The sequence below is a fragment of the Pimephales promelas genome, chromosome 19 (assembly GCF_988280905.1).
Source record: "Pimephales promelas chromosome 19, fPimPro1.hap1.1, whole genome shotgun sequence".
Taxonomy (NCBI): domain Eukaryota; kingdom Metazoa; phylum Chordata; class Actinopteri; order Cypriniformes; family Leuciscidae; genus Pimephales; species Pimephales promelas.
Window position 1 is genome coordinate 26,751,633 of NC_142787.1, and position 23,065 is coordinate 26,774,697.

Below are 23,065 nucleotides of genomic sequence, written 5' to 3' on the forward strand. Positions count from 1 at the left end.
TTAATATCTTAAATATCTTAATTTGTGTTCCGAAGATGAACGAAGGTCTTACGGGGTTGGAACAACATGAGGGTGAGTAAATACTGACAGAATTGTCATTTTTGGGTGAACTAACCCTTTAACACACCTCACACTAAGGGAGAAACTGATAAGATAATAGAACCATCAAGATAATCGGGACATAGCTACAGTAGGATTGTCGGAAGGGGGGAAATCGGCCCAAAATCAGCCTGATTATTTTTTGGTGTGTACCCAGCATAAGGCAGCATGTTATCTGCAACTTTTTTCAATAGAGTTTGTCTAACTGTACATACTAATAAACATAAAAATTCATAGCAAATGCAAATATTGGGTTAAAGGCTTCACGTTTGCATTTGGCCAAAACATGAATTCTTAATAGGCAGCATAATTAAGACGCCCGCCTTTTGGAAAAGGCTTTGCTTTCTGAGTCCCAATGACACCTTCAGAAGCAGCTAACTATGTTTTGGAACTGGAAGAGAGCCTGAAATTGTTGGGGGGGAAATCATTAAACAAGCCGACTATAAGAGTCATGTTCCCGATTCAGACTACACTAGTCATGCTGTATGTTTTTGAGTGCAAAGAAGTGTTGTCTTAGCATTATTTCACAATACAGTCTTTTTCATCACATTCAAATGAGACTGCAAGCTCACAATTCAGAGAATAATATAATTCCCTTTGCTGTAGTGCCTTAGAATAGTTCGGGAAGCTTTTGCTTTTAGCTAAGGTCTCTCAGGCTTTCCAACACGTACAGCTCTTATAAGGCTTTACTTTATATTGCACCCTAATTTCATCTCTCTCCCTCTCTTTCCAATCAGGTTGTTCTCAGCGTTATTATCATTTCATAATACCCTGCCTATTTCTGAAATTTGTGCAGTGATTTTCTGATATCTTCTGTTCTAATCTCTTCTTTATAGTTCCTGTCTTAACTTCATAGTTTAATCAAACGGCTTTTATTCATTTGATTTGAATGATTAATGCTGTCTTTAGCAATATGAGTATGGACAATAGTGATGCGCTCCTCTGGACTAAGCCATAAAGTCCTTTAATAATGAACAGATTTTATTCAATGAGCTTTTTCTCTGATTGGTTTGATGCAGCAGAGGGCGGAGTCAAATGCAGCATCCTATATTTCCGCCATTTAAAGACCACACGAAATCAATTGATGATAATAGTTTTCTTTCCTAAGCAGAATACAGGCAGAATACTTCTCTTTTTTGATGCGGGACAAGCGATCTCAAATATTTGATTTACATCTTGTGAAAAGGGGCATAATAGGTCCCCTTTAACTAAAAGCCAAAAATGTAAAACATGGTGCTGGAGTAAAATCACAGGAATACAATAAACAACTTTTTCTTCACCCACTCACCCCTTCACAAGCTCGATCACAATGAAGTCACTGCCGTCTCCAGAGTTAAACAGCATCAGACCGTCGGGGCTGGTGGTCTTGAACTGGAAGAAGAGGTGCATGGAGGCGTAAGCCTGCAGGGTGGACAGCGCCACATAGCTGCCTCGATTCCTAAAGCTGACCGGATCGGCCACGATGCGGCGCATGCCGAAGCGAGCGTTGAGCTCGCAGTAGGAGATGTCACCATTCTTGCACTGGTCTAGGTACGGCACGCCATTGAAAGCGAGGCCCTGCAGGTGGCCGATGAAGTTGGAAGGCATGACTGAGATAAAGCGCCGCTCGGTCATGATGCCCGTCTCTATGTGGTGGAACTCCAGCTGCGTGTGTGCTCCGCTCATCTGGCCTGTGGCGAAACCAAACACGCTCGATTAGTCAGGTCTGGGAACTGAAGATATTAAGGAACGGCGCGCTGCCTGAGCCCATCCCAAGGCAAGTACAGCTTTTGATGTTCAATTTAGAGTTGGATCTACTGTAACGCTGAACTTGCAATGTGCAAGATGAATTTGAACCTGAAAAACTGTTCTATTTATAATCTTTCTGTTGTCACCACATGGAAGAATGAATAACATGCTGCCCTAACTAGGTATAATGCAGCTAGTCAAGCAAGTCTATGTATACTGAACGTGAAAATCCGTGAAGATAACTTCCTATAAGAAACATACTAAAATTCAAGTCATTATTCACTGAAAATATTGAATTGTTCATTAAATGAGTAGCAATATGCAAACAAACTATTCTTCACACTTTGCCAGTGGATCGGATCATTTGGTTCACAAAAGCAATCTAATTGATTCAATCACCATGAGGTGCAAGAATTTAGACCAATTACATTTCATTGTTTCTGGAGAAAAAGAGCGATCGGTACTAGAATGGATTAGTCTGACTAACTGAGAATGAAACCTGGCCTGAAACCACATGTTCATTTTCTCGTACCTGAGACGTGATTTACGAATGCCGGAGCCGTATTATTGGGTGCTACGAATGTCTAGCTCAAAGCCAATCGGGTCAAATACTTCCTTTTACACGCCTGGTGTGACCGCAGGTTTGGGTAAATAAAGGCGGTCTCAAATAGAGGCCGGGTCTGTTTTTTTTTTTTAGTTTCGGGTTGTTAATCTTCTAAAACCGTCAGATCGTCCGCTTTTTGGCGGCCGCTAAAGCAAATTTTTGTCCCGCCAAAGCCCATTTTGATCGGTGATTGATGTTGAATAGAATGACTGCTGCACATTCACTGGGCGCATAACAAACCGAGAGAGAGCGAGAGAGAGAGAGAGCGCCCCGGCTGTGCGCGCAGTCTCACGTCTTCAAATAACACGAATCAATTGACACTATAGTAAAAGGTTGGAAGGCCGCAGTTTCATGTGGAGCATTTGGAGATTTTTAGAAATTACAGACTCAATGTACAAAATCTCAATACTAAATTATAAAGGCCGGTATCATATAGACGCCCGTCTCAAATACAAGCCGGTGCAGTTCGACGATGTTGGAAAATAAAAGCTTGGGCTATTATTAGAAGTTTTACGGTATGTACTGTATACACAAAGGCTGTATTTAAGGTAACTTTGCGTCTGCTGCCAAGATGGATCCATAGATATAAACAAATATCGGTGTCGCATAGACGTCGTCATCGCCTTGCCGCTCCCTCCCTGTTCTGTGATTCGTTCCCTATCTCAGCCGAAAATTTGGCGAATAAAATCGCGGGGAAACCCAGGCTAATAATGGATCACACCTGGTTAGGGTACAGTAAGCATGTTTCCGTTCACTTTGAAAGTTTAATTTCAGTCCGAAATGTTTTCCTTTTAAAATTTCATGTTCATATTATCTTATATATACACTGTTCAAAAGTTTGGGGTCAGTGAGATTTTTTTATGTTTAAGTTTCTTATGCTCACCAGGGCTGCATTTAATAAAAAATAGAATAAATCAACAACAACAAAAAAAACCCTGTTATAATATATTTAATTTGATGGCAACGTTGAATTCATCAGCCAATACTGCCGTCTTCAGTATCAAATGATCCTTCAGAAATCATCCTAATATGCTGATTTGGTGTCCGAGAAACATTTCTTATTATTACAAATGGTGAAAACTATTGTGCTGCTTAGTAATATTGTGGAAACTTTGAAAGGAATCCACCAGGAAATCTTACTGACCCCAAACATTTGAATGTAGTGTACGCAGGCATAATAAGATTTAATCTGGACTCTATTATAACTGTAATAATTGTCTAGTGTGTGTGTGAGGTCTTCCGCTCACCCTCCACGGTCACATTGTCAACAGAGAGCTGCAGGCTCTTCCCACGGCGCACCACCTTCACAGAGTGCCACTCATTGTCATTCAGCTTATGCCCTGCGAACAGAGTTTCTGGTCCTTTACCTGCAAAGAGAGAGGGCCAAAGTCACACACCGCTGCAAGCTTCCCGTCTTATCAATACAGCACAGTCTAACTCACAGGCCTGGTGCTCTCACTCACACACACACACACACAAATGCAAACACGTTCTCAGAGTGAACTGACAGGACATATCTCCTAACTCAAACGTTTCTATAGAGTGCAGACAAGCATACTGACACTCATGAGCATACATACACAAGCAAACACACTCATTTACATTTCACGCAACTACGCGCCCACACAAAACATACGCACCCAGGCATTCCTTAAGGAGAATCGTGACACGTACATATGCTGTTCTGCTAATACTTTCTGTGACCCTATGTAGGGTATATGTATAATGTATTCTTTACAGAACCAGTATTGAAATGCTGGTCAATACAGATAAGTAAGGTGACCAAGCAACCTCAATGCACTGCAACTGAAGAAAAGAAAATAAAAACACCCTCTTTTAGATCAATTCTCTTTTGTAATGTGTATGAAAGAAGTTTCTTATGCTAACCAGGGCTGCATTTCATCTAAAATTGAATAAAAAACAGTGAAATATTAACACTATTGTGCTTTACTCTGCAAAGTGCAAACAATTCACAACTATACAAAGACCTAGAAATGTATTAATCTTTTGAATTAGCTTCAGGTCATGAATAATTCAGTTATTTTTGCCATTCAACGTGTCTGTTTGGTGATGTTTGTGCATGATTGCACACCGAGTGAAATCGTTTCACTGTGCTGACGTAAAATTTGATTCTTGTGAAAATTATTAAATCCTATAATTTTGGGGGGGAAAAGGCTTTAATGACATTCCCAGTGTGTCTTAAACTTGTTAAATAATAGACTACAGCTGAGATGGGAATTGATGCACTTGTTTAGGATAAGGGATTATTCAAAATATTTAATATGAGAAAGATGTTAGTATATATATCACCGTCTTTATAATAAGATTTAAAAATATATTATGCAAATATTCAGCTGTTTAAAGGTACAGTATGTAACTATCTTCATAGGTTAGTTGTTAGAAAGGTTGATATGGAACAGCTAAATCTCAAACCGCTGGGTAATCACCTATTGTAAAAAAAAATAACGCTGAGTTTTCTGGCATAAAGAGAACGTGATAAATGAAAATCAGGACTGGCTTGGCTTTTCAGCGATGCCGAGAACTGAGGGATTTTAAATGTTGTAAAAACAGAGCAGACGTGTGAGTAATGTATTTTATTGAACAGATAAACTGCCATAAGTAGCTCTCAAACAGAGTTCTTTATAAATCTGCTGTGAAGGGTCATTTCATTATGGGTTGTTGTAAAGCTGGGCTGGAATTTATCATCATAAAGGTTTGTGTCTATTAATGAGTAAAGCAACAGTAACTCTTCAGCAAGTCAGCTTTCCCTTTCCATCTAAACTTGTTATCCAGTCAATGGGTCTCATTCACGAAGCACGCATATGCACAACACAAAATAATCCACCCAATTATTAGTGAATGAGGCAAAATGTCAGAACTATTGGCATCCTTGGTAAATATGATCAAAGAAGGCTGAGAAAATAAATCTGCATTGTTTATCCTTTTGATATATTCACAAAAATCGAAGCTTTCATTGAAGTAAACAATTGAAAACGGAGAGAAAATCTCTTTATGTAATGCTTTTCTCGAATACACATTATTGGCAGCCATTTATTAAATGATTTTTGCAACCTCCTTTTGTCAAGATAACAGCTCTGAGTGTTCTCCTATAATGTCTGATGAGTTTGGAGAACACCTGACAAGAGATCAGAGACCATTCCTCCATACAGAATCTCGCCAGATCCATGTTGGTGCTTCTTCGCTTCAGTTCAGTTTCATCGGGTTCAGGTCAGGGACTGGGATGGTCATGCCCGAAGCTTCATTTTGTGCTCAGTGACACATTTCTGAGTTGATTTTGGATCGTAGTCCTGATAGAACCCATTATAAGATTTCTAGCAGGAGCCATCAGGTTTTAGATCGACATTTTACATTTACATTTATTCATTTAGCTGACGCTTTTATCCAAAGCGACTTACAATTGCTATACATGTCAGAGTTCGCATGCCTCTGGAGCAACTAGGGGCAGTGTTGGGTGTAACTAATTACCAAGTAATTAGTTACTGTAATTTAATTACTTTTCCATTGAAAATGTAAAGTAAGGGATTACTCTTAATTTATCTGTAATTTAATTACAGTTAATTCTGATGTAATTGAGGTAAATAAATACTGTGTATAGATCAATCAGATCTCACAGTGATTCGTATGCATTTTATGAGGTGTCTAAATTGTACAACTCATACAAATTTGTATGAATTATTGTAAAAAGTGTGAAATGTCATGAGATCAGACATAAAACAATAGTGGGTTTAACATCAAAATGTATTGTCTGATGCTAAAAAGTATGTTTTTATAATGCAACCTTCTCCACATTGGTCAGTTTAAGGATAATTCGTGCAATTTTATAGTATTTATTTGAAAGAATTAAAACAGATTCATGTCTCTCCTTGTATTATTCTGGTTGAGACTGATATGGGATTTTGAAAGTAATTAGTAATTAAAAGTAATTAAATACTTTTTAAAGAGAGTAATTAGTACAGTAATCTAATTACACTGTTGAAGAGGTAATTAGTAACTAGTAATTAATTACTTTTTTAGAGTAACTTACCCAACACTGACTAGGGGTTAAGTGTCTTGCTCAGGGACACATTGGTGTCTCACAGTTGATTCGAACCCGCTTCCATATTGATATGGTTTGGGAACCCGACCCATATTGATTTGCACCAAACCCATATGGTGGCCCCATTACCTCATATTTTATTTTACAGGAAGTCATGGCTGGACAATTTTATTTTCTTAGTCCCCCTGTTGTGATAAAAAAAAAAAAAAAACTGTCCAGTTCAGCTCTGCTATTGACTTATAAACTGTATAAATATGCTCTTTGTTTCTCTTTTAAATGTGTCACTTCAAAATCAAACCACATTGATTCGGCGTCTTTAAATATTGCTTCTCCAAAAACAAAAAAAAACGATTGAAAACTGTTCTGCTCATTATAACACAGAGAGACTGGTGACGCCTGAGCATTAGTGTGTAACAAGAGACAAACGCATTATACTTGAATTGAAATTGAATTGAATTGGCCCTGGGTATGTGTATAATCCTAACAGGCTCAGGAGTTTTATGGCCGAGGAACAAAACAGCACACAGGTTTAAAGTGACAGTACACACACACCAAATCCATCTCAGACCCTCAAGAGTCCAACCACCGACACGAAACCAATCGGCAGCAGTGAATGTTCTCCAATAATATGCTAAAGTAACGGTTTTGAGACGCGCCTGCTGCCAGGCCACTGCGGTCCGGGTTGGCGTGGGCTCAGAGGTGCCTGGGGTGTGTGTACTTGTCTACCTATCTAAGAGGGGACTTTGGTGTCGTTACACACTCACCAACAGGGGACCGCCGAGCGAAGTGGGGACATTTTTCAAGTCCCCTGTTAGTTATGCCTTAAAACATGTTAAAATCAACTAAAAAACGCTCTGGTGAATTTTTTACATTTTTGACCAAGTGGGGACTTGCGAGTGTGTGTGTGTTTAAGCCCATACTCAGCAGCGCTCCTGTAGGCTGGAGCAAGAACTGCAATGGCCCATTAACACACGTCGTTCACACTTCTCTATTGTCTGAATGCCTTGCTGTCCCAGAGGCTCTGAGACTGTAGAGCTGCTGGTGAACTGGCTGCTTATAGGAACTTTCAGTAACTTTATAATAACTGCATGGTATTAATCATTAGTTAAGCATTAGTGAACTGATAATTCACCATTTATTAAGCATTAAAATACATTAATAAGCAGTATATATGTAAATACAGCTATAAATGTTTTTTTTCTTGTTTTAATAGCATATCTATAATGTGTTTAATAATTGTATTTTCATACTTTATTAATGATCAATTTACATCTAAATGAAGTATAGCATTATTTACAAACCAGTTACTTAGGAGTTATCAGTGGTTCATAAGATCACTTAGAATGTGTGAGTAAATTATATATATTATTTTTAGGGCCGGGACTCGATTAAAAAAAAATCTAATTAATTAGAGGCTTTGTAATTAATAAATCGAAATTAAGCGCATTTTAATTGCATAAATATTTGAACTGAGAACAGTGAGAAGATTTTTTCTCACATGGATTTTTAGTATATCATTTAATAATGACTGAATACATAAGCTTAAGCAACAAAATATTGTTTATTTTTGTTCAACCAAATCCAACAGACCAGTGCAATTGTATATGTTTTGCGTTGAGGTGAAACTTGAGGGTCGATGTGATATGCGAATTCCTTGTTGCATAGCTTGCACACAACAACCATGCTCTTAATGACGCTTCCATCGGTTCGTTCTTATAATTAAATTTCCCATCCACAGGACCAACCGAAGGGGTCTCGTCAGCGTCTTCGTTTATGTTCACTGCTTTTTTTTTTTTATTAGCTGAGGTATAGACTGTAAAAAAAAGTCATGAACGCTAGTTGGTGCTCCAGTATTATCAGTCCGCCCAGGGCTGGACTGGGACAAAAAAATCGGCCTGGGCATTTTGGCCCAGACTGGCCCACTACATATGAACATACACACAACTGAACTGTGTACGCCCTTGAATATGTATACCAACAACTCCTATTAAAACCACCAACCCCATCTAATGAGTGAGATGAAATAACTACTAAGTTTAAAATACAATTCTCCAATTGCATTGGCAATACCAGTCTTTCTCACAAGATGTTTATATATTAACTGTATATTAACGCCACATTAATTGTGGCGTTCCGCAAGGCTCTGTTTTGGGCCCTAAGTTATTTTTGTTATATATAAACGATGTATGCAAAGTGTCGAATGTTTTAAATTTTATTCTTTTCGCGGATGATACAACAATTTATTGTTCTGACCCAAATCTTACAGAGCTTGTGTTGGTGGTAGAGAAAAAATTGTATAAACTAAAGAATTGGTTTGATTTAAATAAATTGTCACTAAATTTAAATAAAACGAAATTCATGGTATTTAGTAATAAAGAGTTAAATAATGAGATCAGGATTACTATTAATAAAAATATTTTAGAAAGAGTAAATCACATAAAATTTCTTGGAGTAATTATTGATTGTAAAATGACATGGAAACCGCATATTTTTAATGTTCAGAAGAAAGTATCTAAAATGATTGCAATTTTGTACAAGTTGCAGTATATCTTGAGTAAAAATGCATTACATTTACTTTATACTTCACTTGTTACACCATACTTAATGTATGGTATTGAAATTTGGGGAAATACATACAAAACTAGAACTAATCCAATCTTTTTATTACAAAAGAAGGTTATTAGATAAATTAATTATACCCCATACAATGCACCAAGTAATTTACTGTTTCATCAATCAAAAATTTTGAAGTTTTATGATTTTGTCGATTTGTACACGTTAAAATTTATTTATCAAGTCAAATATAATAAAACTCCTAAATGTTTGCAATTATTATTTTCCCAACGAGAAAGTAAATATGATCTTAGAGGATTATGTATATTTAACCAACCACAAGTACATTCTACATTAAGAGAACACTGTTTATCAAATAAAGGAGTTAAATTGTGGAATAGCTGTTGTAATGAGTTAAAACAAGCCACATCTATTTTTCAGTTTAAAAAATATTACAAGAGAATAACATTGGAAAACTATAAAAGAATAAAAATGAATTAGACAGGCTTGCTTCTGGTGTGGACAATGGTTCACGAAAGTGTTAATGTTATTTTTATGAACAGATGTTGTCATTAATAAGTTACATTTCATTCTAAAGTTAAGGGCAGGCATAATAAGCTTTAGCTTCTGCCTGCACCTGGTCATCTATAGTATTTATGCAGGGATTAAAGTGAAAAAAATTCTTCTGACTGAAATTTTTTTCAGGCCAAGTCAAATTCCTGTAACTTTATTTAAATAGTCGAGACCAATAGCGTTTTAAGGGGAGATGTTTAAAACCAATATAATATTGCCAGTTTGCGTAATTTAAAAGCTATTTTAATCTATGAAAAACAATTACTTATCTTGACAAATAATCAACCATATACATAAGTTTTCAGTGCATGTTTTTATTTTATTTTATTTAAGTGAAGTTTTATAACTTTATTATGTAGGCTATTTAACTTTAACTTTGTAGCCTATTAGAGAGCCTACTTATGTTTAACTGAATTGTTTGCTTTATTTCTCATTGTATAGCTTATTATAGCCTACCTATTAGGGTACTTATACTTTTGAACGGGATATTAGCATTAAAACTGACATTTAACAAAAAAAGAGACATGGTTGTGTAATTTTATATATTCTAAAATATATAAAATATTATATTACTATTCATTCTCTTCACTGTATGTGTACGCATAATACAATAAAACGACACAACCCTGTCTGTTTGTTAAATGTCAGTTTTAATGATAAATAATGTTATATATTTTTAAAATGAAAACAAAAAGAAGCAGGTTTGTGTTTTAGCTATATTTCGTGTTGTTATAAATATATTATAATCAATGTGCGTTGTCTGAACCACATTTGTGTGGCCATTTATATGTTTTTGATAATAATTATGTTCATTTATAAATGAAAAGAGGCACAGTGGTGTTGATGAAAAAAGGCTGAGTTGATAACCGGAGTAGCCGCGTGCTGAGTGACGCGATCAAGAACGCGCTGTTAGCAGCGTCCTCTCGTCCTCGGGAGTTTGTTCTCCCGAGTCGAACTTGGCAAGTCCGAACTACCAAGGACGCAAGTCCGAAGTGTGTGTACTTGGTATTGAGAAACGACCAATATTGACCCACGTTCTGTTTTCTATCATGGGACCGCAGCAAACGAGCTGTGGCCTCGCCTGACAAGATTGAGTGAACAGGGTCCAGGGAGCAGTTTTTCCGTGAGCGGGAATTGAAAAACCGGAGTGGACCATAAGCAAAGTGATTACAGAATGCTTAGAGTGGAGAGAGTAACGTGCTTTCGCTCCACTCCAGGCTTTATCACATCCCCCCTCAGCAGGGTGAATACGCATCATCTTTCCTTAATTTAAGACCTATTCAAACTAAAATTAAGACATTTATCACACTGTTTGCGAAATGAAAGCCTATTTACGGCCTTAAAATTATGAAAAGTTAATTTAAGACATAAGGACAGACGGGAACCCTGCAATTGACGGATATCCGTCATAGACCCGCTGCAATTAAAGGAAATCCGTCGAAGCGACGGAGAACTTTAATCCCTGTTTATGTTTCGAATGTTTTGATTGATTGATTGATTGAATGATCTGTAAATGACCAAACCGAATAAATGAAATATAGTATTGGTCAGCGCACCTCTGTCCCTCTAGGGGGGTTCGGGGGCATGCTTTAAAAAGGGTTAGCTCACCCAAAAATGAAAATTCTGTCAGTATTTACTCACCCTCATGTTGTTCCAACCCCGTAAGACCTTCGTTCATCTTCGGAACACAAATTAAGATATTTAAGATATTAAGATCGCTCCTGCATACAGTCCGTAGGCTTCTTGAGGGAATGACACTTGCTGTCCCCGAAAAGTCATTAAAGACATCGGTAAAATAGTCCAAGTGACTACAGGGGCTCAATCTTAACTTTATCAAACGACGAGAATATTTTTGTGCACAAAAACAAACAAAAATAACGACTTTATTTCAATTATTCACTTCCTTCTCCATGGGCCTGTAGTCAGTTAACGTAGTGTGATTGCGTAGAGCTACGTCACACGAAGGCTCACTATTGGCCGACGCTGGTCATGTGTGTGTGATGCGTGTGACGTATAATAACAAAAGCTTACGCTATTAAACTAGTAACCTGACTCGCGCAGAGGGAGAAATAAACCAATAGTTGAAATAAAGTTGTTATTTTTGTTGTTTTTTTGCACACAAAAATATTCTCGTCGTTTGATAAAGTTAAGATTGAGCCCCTGTAGTCACTTGGACTATTTTAACGATGTCTTTAATGACTTTTCTATGCCATCAAGAGTCATTCCCTCAAGAAGCCTATGGACTGTATGCAGGAGCGATCTTAATATCTTAAATATCTTAATTTGTGTTCCGAAGATGAACGAAGGTCTCACGGGGTTTGGAACAATATGAGGGCGAGTAAATACTGACAGAATTTTCATTTTTGGGTGAACTAACCCTTTAATGTTAAATTCATCAATCTGGTGCACTTTGAAAGTTCAAATTTAAGAGCTCCAACCCATATTCAGTGTGCAAATTGAACAAAGAAAAACTCAAAACTCTTTTAGTTGGGATATAGTGTCTGTCTACATTACATAATACATAATTAATCATAGTTATAATATTAATCACAAGACAGTTATAGCCATATATTGTAAAACACATGCACTGAAAAATAAAAGCAACTTTCATTATTAGCTTAGAACTAATTTCTGTAACTTGAAAGAGATATAAAAACATTATCTTTTATTTTGATGGAAACGGCATTCAGCTTTTATTTTGACAAAAAACATGGTTTACAAACGGGTCTTATACTCTCATTATAATTCTAATAAAATGCGTAATTGTCAAATATCTCTAACAAACAGTTCTCTACACTCAATGTCTCTCATGATCCCCCTCACTCCTAATCAGACACTGAAGGCGGTTTCTTTTTTTTTTTTTCACGCCATTTCTCTGCACATTCCTTGTTTCTTCTCCATCGCTCTGACTATTTTGACAGATACTCACTGACACTGCACGCTCACTTAGCCCAGAGGGGGAGGTGATTAAAGATGTGATTGGACTAGCCCAGTGTCAATCAAGAAAATTTTGACCTTATACACTGCAAAAAACAAAAGAAACAAAAAAAAAAAACAAATATAAAAGTAAATTTAAGACTTAGTTATAACATAGATTTTGTGATAGATCTTATTATTTACTTCAGATTAGTTTTAATAAAATATATTTATTTTAAATGTCCCAAAGAAATAAACACCATATAACTTTCAGATTATTTTGTCTGCAACATTTTATGTAAGTCATTAAAAGTCCTGTTACAATTACCGTTTAACAATTAACAATACATTTTTACTCCTGTTAATTTCATATTGGTGTATTTCACCTGGGGTAGTCTTACACCAAAACAAAACAACAGCAATAATGAATTTAATTAAAAATCTAAGAAAATTATGTACATCGAGCCACATTTACACCTGTTATTAACATGAATTTTCATCAATCTGATCACAAGAAATTAAAAAGACAAATGGCTGTTTACACATAGTCACTTTAAACGTGTATGTCACCATGTGTGATTGGATTTCAACCTACTTGAAAGTGTTAGGTTTCTGTCTGTGTTTTGTTCCTTTTTTGTCGGTTCTTATCAGTGTATGGTTTTTCAGCTCATTGTGGTTTTACCAATGTACTTTAAATAAACTGGACTGCTCCATTTAAATACAGCTTTTATTTCATCCTCGTTTGCAATCATCATGGCCGAAAGTAGACAAGATCAAACTCATTCAGATCCTGATTACATCTGTATATCATTGTCCCAATATGATTGTATCTAAAAAAAATATATAAGTTAATGCCAAGTGTATAGGACCTTGTTTATTTTTTTGAATCAGTGAATATTTACATACATACACATTCAATCACTAGTTTTTGTTGCTGAGAGGTAGACAGTAAAACGACAATATGGTAATCTCTACAATATCCTCGTTTATGTTTAAAAATATAAATAAGTTAAAAGATAGAAAATCATATCATGGTTTTAGCTTTGTTGTGTTCCTAGATCCATTTACCACATCCATGTTTTAGACATTCCAAATATGTATTATCAAGTATTATCAATTGTATAAGTTTTTGTATTTGAGCTAACATATCTGTTAAATACTAACAGTCTGAGTAAGTAACATTAAGCTCTCAAGTGTCTGCTTACTAAAGCAAGATTTATGACATACTCATCATATTTCATTTATTCCCCACCTGCTAAAACAAGGGCTGTCTTAGAAAATGTTAATGTGTTTAAGTATAAACATTGATATATAAACGTGTAAAAATACATGTGGTGTGATTTGACTGTATTGTAAACAGCTCTGCTAAATTACAGAGCTGATTGAAACATATCCCAATGGATGTGATCGGACGCTTTCTCACTGTGTTTTCAGTCCCTGAGTGGACTGAGCTGCAACCCCCACTACCTGCAGGACATTAGCATCTCTATGGAGAACGGCTTCAAAGGCCAGGCTGTGAAAGTTTACCTTAGACCTAAAAATACATATGCTTAAACAAGTCATCCTATACTTAAAACACTCTGAGGACTCTGCATGTATTTTTTGAGAGATTCAACAAGAGGAACTATTAATATGAGCTTTCGTTTCAGATGTGGTATAAAGGTTTAGTTAAACCAACAAAAATATGAATGCCCATGGTAATCTGCTACATCCCTATAACATCATTTGATTTATAAATGAGCAGATTTTTTATTTATTTATTTTTTTACATTGTGGTAAATTACTTTTTTCTGTCTTTTAAAATCTTTTAAATAGTAAATTAATTGGGGTTATACCAATGTATTGGTGAGTAAACAGTGAACTAGATTAAATATGCATGGAACTCCAAATAAACAACACATGGTCCAGTACTTTCTTAAAGGGATAGTTCACTTTGAAATTAATTTTTGATGTGTTTTATCTTACCTCAAGGGCATTCAAGATGTAGGTGTCTTTGTTTCCACAGTATTTTCAATTTTGACATTTTTCAACAAACCGTTGTTGTCTATCAGTCATACACTGGAGGCTAAGGGGGTCCACCAAAAAGCATGCACAGAGAAGTCCAAATTAAACATGATTTAATGACTCGTAAATGTAAGTACACATTGATGGCCTAAGACACGAAATGAGCGGTTTGTGTGAGAAAACCAACAGTATTTATATCGTTTTACCTCTTGTAATCACAGTGATCTGAATCTGTTGTTCAATGTCCAACTGAACCGAACTGAATCAGTTCAATGTTACGCCGGAAGTGATCGCTTGCGTGTGACGTCACTCAATATTTACACAGAGATTTCGGAAGTTTTACCTTTTGCTAAACATATTTAGATATCCCGAAATCGTCTTCCATTGCGGTTTGGACTTCTCTGTGCTGCTCTTTGGTGGACCCCCTTCACCTCCAGTGTATGACTGATCAACCCGATCTCACGACCAAGTCGTACGAATTCAACGAATGATTAAAAAGTGGCTAATTCGTAACAATTCATACGACCTCACACGTACGAATTAATACGATTTTGCTAAATCGTACATATTTTACGAATTGGCCAATTCGTATGAATTCGTACGAATGACCTACCCCTGACCCCGCCCCTAAACCTAACCATCACGTGGGTTTAGACAAATCGTAGGAATTAGTACGAGTGAGGTCGTACGAATTAGTACGAATTAGACACTTTTTAATCATGCGTCAAATTCGTACGAATTGGTCGTGAGATAGTGTTGGACTGATAGACAAGAACGGTTTGACCAAAAAATGTCAAAATTGAAAATACTGTGGAAACAAAGACACCTACATCTCGGATGCCCTTGAGGTAAGATAAAACATATCAAAAATTAATTTCAAAGTGAACTATTCCTTTAATGTCGGTAATTTAATGCATTCAGTAATCTGAAGTAACCAATGCTATTATAATACATTAATTAAGTGTATTTATCTTATTCAGGCCATCCTTAAAAATATTTTGGTTTGCAGTAACAGCAATTTTTTTTAAAAAAAGGGTCGGTAGGTAGGTCTATATTTTTTTTTTTTCAAGATTCAGTGTAAAAAAAAGTACAATTTTGGTCATGGTGATCGTGAATTTTTTAAAAAAAAATGCATATTGTGACGTCACTGACTGGGTCTTCAAACTGTGCATCCACCGCTAGGTGTTAATTTTAGGCCAGTCACAAAATGTATAAAATATCTATTTGTTGTGCATATATACATGAGATAGGCAAAAACAAGTACAAACACATGGTCAAACAAAGAATACAATTAAACAAAGATACAAATTAACCTATATACACAGTGCTTTAATTTCAGGAAGGTCTAAAATTAGCTACTTTTCAGTTAAGTCTGTTGCTCTGTCTGAAAAGAAATTTAATTTATTAATCAAATGTAAAATGACACTGCATAGTTTATCATAGTTAGATTAATGCTTATTAAAGTTTAAGATATTCATTCAAGAGCTGTGAGTGATTTTTATCAGCCTTTTGTTGTTTGATTCGCATTACTGGCTCAATTGTCACGTTTATTAGACTACTGCCCCTTTAAGACCGAATGCAGAACTCTACTGTAATAGATGCACCATCATTTTCTCCCAACTATTTACGTCCAATTAAGACATAAACTGTGTTTAAATGAATCTCAGAGCAGGTCATTTTATATTTTATGCATATTTGATAGTTTAGATGTGCACATGAAGCCCAAAATGAGGCTATAGCCTACTTTTCTTGTCTCGTTTTAGTGCATTTCGGAGCGCGCGTCGTGAACAGCGTCTCTTGCGCAGACTTTTGTGCTTTTAATAGCTCTTTTAATGATTGAACGCGTACGCAGTTTAGCAACAGTACAGAGTGCACCGATCGTGCTGATTCTGACGGTACGTTTGGGTTTTAGGAAGAAATGACAGCGCAACGCTGTGAAGGGAAGGAAGTTGCGCTAGACTGCGTCTGTAATGGTTTCATCTCAAATATCATCTTTTTATAATCTTTGAAAGCGGAAATCTAAAATACAATTAGAATAATATCCCAGATCTAAAGTGTAGGTAACCACGTTCTGTTCTCATTGTCACTCATTAAGCAGGGCTGTCGTGCTGCGCGCGCTGTGGCTCCGAGTGAGAGATCGCTCTCTCTTCTGGACTGCGAATAGCAAAATGCATCACAGACAAATTGTTTAATATTATTATTATATATATATATATTCAGCCCCGTTGCCCTTTTAATACCGGGTACCAAGCGGGAACACTGAATGAAACGAGCAAACGTACAAGCCATAGTGTGACACGCGTAACGTTAAACCAATGGTGTAAACATAATCGGATGACTATGACGCCACGGGTTTTTATTTAAAAGAAAGAACGTAGCCTACGTTTGTAGGCTATGTAGACACAAGCAACTTTCACAATACTAACTAAAATATAATTAATATTATTTTATTGAATTTGAATTAGTAGTTTGAAGAGTTTAAAAAAAAATCGGTCGGTCTGAACGCAGGTTACAACCGGCAAGTCGGTCGGACTAAAAGGAAAAAAAAAATAAAAATTGGGTCGGCCCTAAATTGACAGGGTCGGTCGGGTTACGGCAAACAAGAATATTTTTAAGGGTGGCCTCATATGAGCTCATAAAAACACAACCGTTTATAAGTTTATAGTAACTCTTAAAAAACACAACCTCATTGAAAATGGGTAGCACTTTATAAGTTTCCATTTATTAATATTGTTTTTTAACCAAATTAATGAAAATGAACCAACCACTTATTTTTTTACTAACATTAAGTTTTACTAACTTTTTTTTGTCATTTAAATAATTTGTTGGTTAATTAGTAAAGTGAGTAAGGGATGTAGGCTACATCCAGCCGTCTATTATCGCAAAATAAACACTGAGAAGGGTGAATGACCCAGATGTGAAGTAGCCAGCTATTCACTAGTGTGAATTGAGTTGTTTTAGTTACAAAAAACAGCAATATCCTTTCATTGACATAGTGCTTAAAACTATTCTTTTGGAATGTGTGGTTAACGATTTACATTCAAGCTAGGTAAATTTGCCTTTACATATGATAATCACAGATGATTGCAGTTTAGTAACTTCCTGCATGTTTTTATCTCGCTAGACCAGGTGTTAATAGACTACATTAAATGCTTCAATTCACTAGCAGATATACTAGCAGTGAAACAATCAGAGGCAGAATTAAGACAGAAAATCATATTGTTGTTGTAAATAAGCTATTCATCTAAGCTGATTCATTCATCAACTATTTGTAAATAACCTGTTCAGTTGTAACAAGTGTATCGACTGTTTTTGCTTCGGCACTTATTATATTGTCTGCTCTACTCTTCGCAAAAGCTGGAAAAACATTTTGGCCACAACTTAGGGACGTGAAAAGGGCTGTCACTCATTTACTTCACCTTACTTTATAGTTAATTCAACGTTTACATACTGGTGGTTGATGTAAAACGTTAAAAAAGTTAAAGTAAATAGGATTTTTAAAAGTAAAATACTTGTGTTTAGGTTCATTATGTAAAAAACAGGAATTTTACTTTTTAAATGGTTAGTTCTGTGGATATCTTAATAATATGGTATCTGTTTCTCTATGGCATTTTATTTAAAAATCTTTAATCCCAATCAGAGCATTTGAGCAAAGATTGCATTGCGCTCGACCCAATCCAAGCAAACGTTCCACTTGTGTGCCGCTCACACTCACATTGATCAAATCCCGCTCCTACAGGTTGTTTCTCTGTGCTAGATATCGTTCTCTTTGTCATAAACTTCTTGATCAAATGTCTTAATTGCAGTTGGCTTATGGATAACAGTTAAGATATTTGTGGATTTAACCTCCTTAGCTCTTTAACCTAAAAAATTTATTAATCTTTGTGAGGAGCGCAATGTAAGCAACCGGTAATTATGAATATTTTTTAACTGGAAGTTATTACAAGCACTCACTTACGGTTTCTTATTTTGGGACAAAAAAACAACAACACAAAAATAACATAAACATGCACTTCCATTCATAATTTATTTTATGACTCATCATCTGAGCCACACCAAATAAAAACAAACATACATTAAAAAATACACTGTGGATATTTTGAAAACATCTTAAAAAATTGAATTAGGGACTGACTGGACATGTAAGGGGTGCAATTGTTAGAAATTATTTTTGACAGAATCAAAATGGTTTCAGTAATGGTTTTAGCTTTGTTGTGTTCCTAGATCCATTTACCACATCCATGTTTTAGACATTCCAAATATGTATTATCAAGTATTATCAATTGTATAAGTTTTTGTATTTGAGCTAACATATCTGTTAAATACTAACAGTCTGAGTAAGTAACATTAAGCTCTCAAGTGTCTGCTTACTAAAGCAAGATTTATGACATACTCATCATATTTCATTTATTCCCCACCTGCTAAAACAAGGGCTGTCTTAGAAAATGTTAATGTGTTTAAGTATAAACATTGATATATAAACGTGTAAAAATACATGTGGTGTGATTTGACTGTATTGTAAACAGCTCTGCTAAATTACAGAGCTGATTGAAACATATCCCAATGGATGTGATCGGACGCTTTCTCACTGTGTTTTCAGTCCTTGAGTGGACTGAGCTGCAACCCCCACTACCTGCAGGACATTAGCATCTCTATGGAGAACGGCTTCAAAGGCCAGGCTGTGAAAGTTTACCTTAGACCTAAAAATACATATGCTTAAACAAGTCATCCTATACTTAAAACACTCTGAGGACTCTGCATGTATTTTTTGAGAGATTCAACAAGAGGTACTATTAATATGAGCTTTCGTTTCAGATGTGGTATAAAGGTTTAGTTAAACCAACAAAAATATGAATGCCCATGGTAATCTGCTACATCCCTATAACATCATTTGATTTATAAATGAGCAGATTTTTTATTTATTTATTTTTTTTACATTGTGGTAAATTACTTTTTTCTGTCTTTTAAAATCTTTTAAATAGTAAATTAATTGTATATCGCCTACTTTCTTTAAATGCTGCACCATCCCATAGTTTGATATTATTTTTGAACTTTTCCTTTATTAACTTTATCATGTTTTATCTGCCATTGATATAGGTTTGTGTTCTGTGCTCTATTTAAAATGCATGCAAAATAATACTAATAATGAAAAGTACTTTTTCCTGATCCAGTTGATGTTTACAACTGGTTTTAAAACTAATTTACCAACAGATTCTACCCTTATGTTAATCTAGCTATTTGATTTCAATCACAAAACATTTGCATAACAGAACCAATAGTAATGTTGGCTAACTGTGGTTTATCCGATGGCCCAATCACTCCTCAGATAGCAGAACGTATATCTATATTCCAGGTTCCTAATTCACACTTCATGTTTGGCATTTGGAAGAGCACAACTTTAGAAGACTTCAACGAGATTGTTTCCTACATTGGAGAGTTATCTTTCTATTATAGTTTAAAGATTTATCTACCTACAAGATCCCAAGATCCTAAGCGCACTGAGCCATTTCTCATCTCACTTTTTTCTTTCCGAAGTAAAAGGTAAGTTGTACATTCTAACTTCATTTTATGATGATTTGTAAATGCTAACATTATACAATGTTTTTGCATCCTCTTACAATGTAAATTTGCATGCAGATTGGTATTATTGATATTCAGTTTCTTTTTAAAATGATTTTATAAAAATACTTGATATAAAAAGTATAGTAAAAATGTAGTAAATTATCAGCCACATTGTCATCTTTTCAATAAGTTATTGTCTACACAATTCTAAGGAGTTTTTTTTTAGAGTATTTTCTATTTTTTTTTTTTTTTTTTTACTTAGCATATGCACTATATCCTGCATAAAATGTTCTTATATTTCACAGGAAAATGAGACCCAAAAGAGTTTCTCCTGAAAAGGAAGCCTTGTACTTCATTGCTTCGGGGAAAGATAAAGACACATTCGAGAAAAAATTAATGTGTGAAGAGAAAGGTAAGTTACGGCATTCAATTCTGCCATCAGTATGACTTTGCAAAACTTAATTAAAAGCTAAGTTTGGTCTCTAAATAATGTCGAATGGTTGGGTTTAAAATGTGTAGCTAAAAACAACAGGCTGTTAAAAAAAACACAAGAGAAACAAAAAAACATGATTGAATCAGTTAAAGGTGGATTTATATCTGTTTTCCTGCCTGTATTTATGCTAGCTGCTGATGTCTCTAAATTAAACTCCATTGTGTAGATGTGCGAGTGATCTTGATATTATTTGTATGTAACTGCCAGTTAGACTCCGGGGGCCTGTTTAACAATGGAAATTATCAATATTCAGTGTCATGATACATATGAGTTTTGTAGTTTTGCACTTTTAAATGTAGATATCGTATTTGTTTTCCAAGCAGGGCTACCATTTAAAACAGTTTAGACAACCTTAACAACTTTATGAATCTTTTCTCATACTTAATTTACACTTATTTATACCCAATTTATTAGGTTTTGGAGTAATCGCCACAAAACATATTGAGCCAAGTGAATTCCTACTGGAGTATGTTGGAAGACACATGGCTGGATCTGAAGGAGAGACCCTGCTCAAAGACTACTCAGCTGAAGATGCAGTTTTTTTATATTTCTACTCCTTTCAGGGACAATCTTACTGGTAAGATTAAATTAATGAATGTTCTAATGTGGACTTTGAATAAACATTTACTTGATTTCATTCAACATGGTTTGGTTTGCATTTTGTTGAATTTTTTTATTTATTTTATTTATTTATTTTGCAATAGATGGTAAGGAGTGACATATGTTTGGTTGTATTTAAATTTAGCAATATTTCAAACACTGACTATCTCTGTAGTAACAAAGGAAACAAAAAAGGATATGAGTATAAATTATGTTTCAATTATAAGGCAGCCACATTTTCGATATCTTGTTTTTTTTGACAATAAACTTAAATGGGAAGTGTGGACCGATCATATACCGTAAGTATAAGCCACAACAGAGAATGAATTTCATTGAAATCGAAAGTTATGATATTCTGAATTATTTGTTGACATCGAAATGCTACTGAGTAAATAAGGCAAATAATGTTATGAATGATTAGAGGCGTCTTCTCGTGCTTTTGAACTGTTACCGTCTGATCGTACGGTATTTTTTTACCCCGTTTTGATGAAAAACAGATGCAAATGCTCTTTCCTCAAGCAAATCAAATATTGTAATTTTTTAAAACTGATGGTTTGGTAATAATTAAATTCAAAGCATCCACAAATTATATATAAATAATAAACATACAGTTATAAATCATGTCATATGTAGCATTGTAAATACATTTTAATAAATAAATAAATACATTGGGTCACTCGAGAGATTAGCTTTCTCTAGCGTTGTCAATAGCTAACACATATTTAGCCGCTAGTGCAGCTGTACTATCATTTTGTAAGAGCAAAAAGAAAATTTTTTTCGGTGTCAGTTAGTTCAAAGAATGATGGGATCAAGGTTTCAAATCTGGGCAGAAAAGGTTCTCTTATATTAGTATATTTGGGATAGAAGAGCAGAAAGTGTTGCTCATCCTCTGTGCTGTGGATCACAGTGTCTACAGGTCCTCTGCTCTCTCTCTCTGTCCATGTGTGTCTGTCTTCATTTCTCTATCTAGTATTACAACACTGTACAAAATTATTCCTAATTAACTAAACACCAACACAAGTGTCCGTGTTAGTCTCAGTTTAATCACCATCTATACCAAAGTGGAAAATTAGGATTACAGTAATTTTGTACAGTATTGTAAACATGGATAATGTAACAAACTGGAGTTAACAGTAGATAGTGTAATTCTTGTTTTTATATTTATTTTTAATTAAAAAACTTTTTTTTAAAAAAAACCTAAAAAAAGGTTTAAATGGTCTTTAAAATTTTAATTTCTTAATTTTTGATAACTAATGGTTTGGTCATTCTCTTTCTCTTTTTAATATTATGTTGTATTTGTTTATCCACACAAAACAGTGTGGTCATTAGTTGTAAAAAACATTTTTATGTTAAATAGTTGAATTAACTTTAAAAACAGAAATTGTCAAACAAAATGTGAGTTGGATTACAATGCATATATATATATATATATATATATATATATATATATATATATATATATATATATTTACAATGCATGCATATTTTGATCTCTGATGCCTTTGTGAATATATATATATATATATATATATATATATATATATACACTAAACAACAGTGCTCACATGCATAGTCTATTACTAATACTTTCTGATTCTGATACTTGCTGTTTTTATTTTTTATTTATTTTTTTTTTCTCCCTTGTTACTGTATTTTATTTTATTTTCAAAAGCCTCCCGTGGACAGGTGTTGAAAATTAGCATGTATGCTATAATCACTAAAAACAAATGCATATGGCTCGTCCAATGTAATTGTATGTCCATGTCAAATAAAGATTTATATATATATATATATATATATATATATATATATATATATATATATATAGTTTATATAATAGATATATAATGTAACTGTAATGAAGACAGATTTCACT

At 34.8% G+C, this 23,065-nt stretch overlaps 1 protein-coding gene across 19 annotated transcripts in view; it reads right to left on the bottom strand.

Annotated features, from left to right (window-relative positions):
* The window catches only part of nrxn2a (neurexin 2a), a 368,720-nt gene that overhangs the window by 197,801 nt on the left and 147,854 nt on the right, over positions 1–23,065 (bottom strand). For all 19 annotated transcript variants that reach the window (XM_089124014.1, XM_039694092.2, XM_039694091.2 and 16 more), the window contains 2 exons: positions 3,679–3,798; positions 1,388–1,769 (listed from right to left, as the gene is read on the bottom strand). In XM_089124014.1, the coding sequence (XP_088980140.1) occupies positions 1,388–1,769; positions 3,679–3,798 (502 nt within the window). The remainder of the gene's footprint in view (positions 1–1,387; positions 1,770–3,678; positions 3,799–23,065) is intronic.